Source organism: Capra hircus, unplaced genomic scaffold (assembly GCF_001704415.2).
Source record: "Capra hircus breed San Clemente unplaced genomic scaffold, ASM170441v1, whole genome shotgun sequence".
Classification (NCBI taxonomy): domain Eukaryota; kingdom Metazoa; phylum Chordata; class Mammalia; order Artiodactyla; family Bovidae; genus Capra; species Capra hircus.
The window spans coordinates 44,197-49,674 of NW_017189614.1; the positions used below are offsets into that span (position 1 = coordinate 44,197).

General features: G+C 58.3%; 1 protein-coding gene across 1 annotated transcript; it reads right to left on the reverse strand.

Annotated features, from left to right (window-relative positions):
• Positions 1 to 1,229: 1,229 nt before the first annotated feature.
• LOC108634568 (N-acetylserotonin O-methyltransferase-like protein) lies at positions 1,230 to 2,847 on the reverse strand (the record flags this gene model as incomplete). Its single annotated transcript, XM_018044554.1, is given in 2 exon segments — positions 1,230 to 2,151; positions 2,725 to 2,847. Coding segments are annotated over 2 exon segments (344 nt in total), but the record flags the coding sequence as incomplete, so codon positions are not given.
• Positions 2,848 to 5,478: the final 2,631 nt, after the last annotated feature.

Genomic DNA, 5,478 nt, shown 5'->3' on the forward strand with positions numbered 1-5,478 from the left:
TCCAGGGGGGTCTTCCCGACCCCGGGATCGAAGCCAGGTCTCCTGCACTGCAGGGAGATGCTTTACTGTCTGAGCCACAGGGAAGCTCCAGCAGTCTTGGCTGAGAAATCCCACGGACAGAGGAGCCTGGCGGGCTGCAGTCCGTGTGGGTTGCAAAAAAAAAAAGCCAGGCAGGACTCTTAACGACTCAGCGACATCTGAAAGATGGCTGGGTTAACTAAAAGAGGTGGTTAAAGACGATTGGCTGAGTGACGCAAGAGCTGAGGGGCGCGTTTCGGGGGTGGGGGGGAATGGGGTGCACGAGCCAAGCTCTCTGTGAGTCCCCCCTCGGTGTCAGCCAGAGACAGCATTGCCGTCTGCTCAGTCGCTCAGGCGTGTCTGACTCTCTGCGACCCCATGGACTGCAGCCCACCAGGCTCCTCTGTCCATGGGATTCTCCAGGCAAGAATCCTGGAGTGGGTCGCCACGCCCTCCTCCAGGGGGTCTTCCCAGCGCAGGGATGAAACCGACGTCTCCTCCGTCGGCAAGTGGCCTTTTTGTTTCTTTCTTTTTTACCACTGGCGCCGCAGGATCAGACCCTGCCTTTAAGGGACCTGGTCTGGTGACTGATGGGTGGCCCGCTCGGTGACCGTGCCTGCTGGAGACCCCCAGGGATCCTACGAGGGAATGTTGGTGAGGCGGGCAGGCCGGACACACTGGTGGTCAAGTTACATCCTTTGGGCCTGTGGTCGTGCCCACCCACGCACCCCAGAGGCGAGAAAAGGGCAGATGTGAGCCCGTGATGTGTGCAGACAGTCCTGCTGGGCAGTGGGCAGGCCGCCATCTGCTGAGTGAGTAAATGAACGGACTGCGCCTGGAGGGTGGGGCCAGGCCCCGGCAAATTCTAGCCTGGAAACCCTTGTGCACGCTCAGTTGCTTTGGTCGTCTCCCACTCTCTGCGACCTCGTGGACCGCAGCCCCCCAGCCTCCCCTGTCCGTGGGATTCTCGAGGCAAGGATACTGCCGTGGGTCACCATTTCCTCCTGCAGGGGATCTTCCCCACCCGGGGCTCGAAGCTGCGGCTCTTAGGTCTCCGGCACCAGCAGGCGGGCTCTTTGCCCCTAGCGCGCCTGCTCGTTCGCGTTCGGAGCGATGAAGAGACGGGTTGCGTGTCCGTCAGTCGTATTCCACCTCTCGCGTTTAATATGTGTGTGTGTGTGTGTGTGTGTGTGTGTGTGTGTGTGTGTGTGTTTTTACTGCAAAGAGTCCCAACAGGAAAAGGAGAGTGAGGCGGATAAGGCCCCCACGGGCCGGCGCGCCTCGCTTCCGCAGACGTTAGCTGCCGTCAGCCTGCAGCTGGGGGTCTCGCTCGGGCGTGTCCTTGGCTCGCGGGCCTGGTCGTGGGTGTGGGACCCCTGAGTCCCGCCTGCATTAGGCGGACTGCAGCAAGGGCTCTTGGGGTGGGGTGGGGGGCTCGGCTACCCCCCCTCCCCGCGGGCGGGTGTTCAGACCCCTCTGGTTAGAAGGGAAAGTTTCTTCTAGGGAACCTGTTGTCCCGAGCGACCGTGCCCCCGGGGCTGGCTTTGCACGTCACTTGTCACTGGGGGCCCAGCCCGGCTGCGACCAGGTGCCCTCGGGGGGAGGACCGCGCCCCCTGGCTTTCCTGGGGGTCCCCTCTGTTGGTCGCGTCCAGCCCCGGGGCGCCCCAGGCCCCTCTCTGAGTCCCCGCGACGCTCCCCCACCAAGCATCCGCCACCAAGCACTCCCAGCCCGCTTAGCCTTCCGCTCCCGGGTTGGGGGTGCGCACGTCCTGGGTCCAGGGCACCCCCTACAGACGCGTGCGGAGACTGCCTGCTTTCCGCCTCCTTTAATAATCGTTGCCCCGCGAGACACCTCTTCTCTGGGAATCACCCCGGCCGGCTCGCGCTGTGAGCTCGCGGCGGGGCGACCCTCAGGGTGGGGCCCGGGTCCCCAGGACCACGTGCAGCAGGCCTCCCGCGCGCGCCGCCTGCACGTCCTGGAAGCCGAGCCGCTGCAGGAGGCGGCGGTACTGCCCGGGGCTCCGGGGGCGCCGTCCCACCCCCCGGGGCCGCAGCCCTGGGGGCCTCCGCGCCGCCCCGCTGGCCTCCTCCTCCTCCGTGGGCGCCAGTTCGGCCAGCAGGAGGCCAGCGCCTGGGGAGACAGACACGGAGATAAGGGGGCGTCCCAGGACCCAGCCCGCGGGTGCCCCCGGGGCTCCCCGCCGGAGGACTTCCCTGTGGGGAAGGTGGGAGGAACTCTGTCCGCAGGCCCAGAGCCGCAGCCTCTGCGATGCCCGAAGCTGCGCTGTGCTCAGTCCCTCAGTCGCGTCCGACTCTGCGACCCCGTGGACTGTAGCCCGCCAGGCTCCTCCGTCCATGGGATTCTCCAGGCAGGAATACTGGAGTGGGTAGCCTTTCCCTTCTCCAGGGGATCTTCCCAACTCAGGGATCGAACCTGTATCTCCCGCATTGCGGGCAGATTCTCTAGCCACCAGGGGGAGCCCATGAGACCCCCCCCCATTCGCATACTGCTGCTGGAAAGCTCAGAAATGAATGAGGACGACTGGGAATCAGCTGTGTCCCGGGCAGACGGTAAACTGGGCCCCGGACCCCGAGCTGGGTGGGTGGGGAGGCTGACTGTGAAACGTTCGTTCCGTTTCTTTCTTTCTTTCTTGGGTGGGAAATTGTCTTTAAGTGTGAAGAAAAGGCAAGTCCAGGGCCTCACCTGGTTTGCAGCTGCCGGAGATCCGGCTCAGGACCCCGTGGAGTCGGTCATCCGGCCAGTCGTGCAGGAGGCTGCAGAAAATGTATAGGTCTGCGGGCGGGAGGCTGTCGCTGGAAAGGTCACCTGGTTTAAACAGACGGGGTGGAGGCGTGGAGGCCACAGGGACCCCTGCAGACAGTGTCCTACACACAGATGTAACACACAGACACACAGCGACACACAGACACACAATTACACACAGACACACAGCGACACACAGACACAGCGACACACAATTACACACAGACACACAGCGACACACAGACACAGCTACACACAGCCACACAGTGACACACAGACACACACAGCTACACACAGACACAGCTACACACAGCCACACAGTGACACACAGACACACAGCGACACAGACACAGCGACACACAATTACACACAGACACACAGCTACACACAGACACAGCTACACACAGCCACACAGTGACACACAGACACACACAGCTACACACACAATTATACAGACACACAGTGACACAGACACAGCGACACACACAATTATACAGAGACACACAGCTACACACCGCTGTACACACAATTATACACAGACACACAGCGACACACACAGCGACACACAATTACACACAGACACACAGCTACACACAGCCACACAGTGACACACAGACACACAGCGACACACAGACACAGCGACACAGCCACACAGTGACACACACACACACAGCTACACACACAATTATACAGACACACAGTGACACACAGACACACAGCTACACACAGCCACACAGTGACACACAGACACACAGCGACACACACAGCGACACACAATTACACACAGACACACAGCAACACACACACAGCGACACACACCAATTACACACAGACACACAGCTACACCACCAGCCACACAACAGTGGACACACAGACACACAGCGACACCACCAGGACACCAGCGACACAACAAAAATCCAGCCACACCAGTGACACACACACACACAGCTACACACACCAATTATACAGACACACCAGTGACACACAGACACACAGCTACACACAGCCCACACAGTGACACACAGACACACAGCGACACACACAGCCGACACACAATTACCACACAACACCAGCGACACACACAGCCGACACCACAATTACACCACAGACACACACAGCTACACCACACAGCCACACAGTGACACACAGACACACACAGGCCGACACACAGACACCAGCGACACACAGCCCACACCCAGTGACACACACACACACCACCAGCTACACACAACAATTATAACAGACACCACCAGTGACACACAGACACACAGCTACACACAACAGCCACACCAGGTGAACACAACAGACACACCAGCGACACACACAGCGACACAACAATTACACCACCAGGACAACACACAGCGACACACAAGCGACACACAATGTGACACACAGACACACAGCTACACACAGCACAGGCACACAGCCACACAGTGACCACCACACCAGACACACAAATACAGACCACAGACACACCGACACAGCGACACACAGCCACACAGTGACACACACACACACAGCTACACACACAATTATACAGACACACAGTGACACACACAGGACACACATTACACACAGCCACACAGCTACACACAGCCACACAGTGACACACAGACACCACACAGCGCACACAGACACAGCGACACACCACACAGTGACACACACACACACAGCTACACACACAAATACAGACACACAGTGGACACACAGACACACAGCTACACACAGCACACAGTGACACACACAGCGACACCAACAGACGCACACAGCGACACACAGCGACAACACAATTAACACACAGCCACGCACACAGCGTGACACACAAGCACACACAGCACACACAAGACTACACACAGCACACACCAAGTTGACACACAGGACACACAGCGACACCACACAGCGACACACCAATTACACACAGACACACCAGCGACACCACACCAGCGACACACAATTACACACAGACACACAGCTACACACAGCCACACAGTGACACACAGACACACAGCGACACACAGACACAGCGACACACAGCCACACAGTGACACACACACACACAGCTACACACACAATTATACAGACACACAGTGACACAGACACAGCGACACACACCACACACAGTACACATGACACACACACAGACACCACAGCGACACACACAGCGACACACAATTACACACAGACACACAGCTACACACAGCCACACAGTGACACACAGACACACAGCGACACACAGACACAGCGACACACAAGCCACACAGTGACACACACACACACAGCTACAACACACAATTATACAGACACACAGTGACACACAGACACACAGCTACACACAGCCACCACAGTGACACACAGACACACAGCGACACACACAGCGACACACACAATTACACACAGACACACAGCGACACACAGCGACACACAATTACACACAGACACACAGCGACACACACCAGCGACACACAATTACACACAGACACACAGCGACACACACAGGACACACAAACACAGACACACAGCGACACACAGACACACAGGACACACAGCCGACACACAGACACAGCACACGACACACACACACACAGACACACACAACACACAGGACACACAGTGACACACAGACACACAGCCTACACACACACAGTGACACACAGCGACACACACAGCGACACACAATTACACACAGACACACAG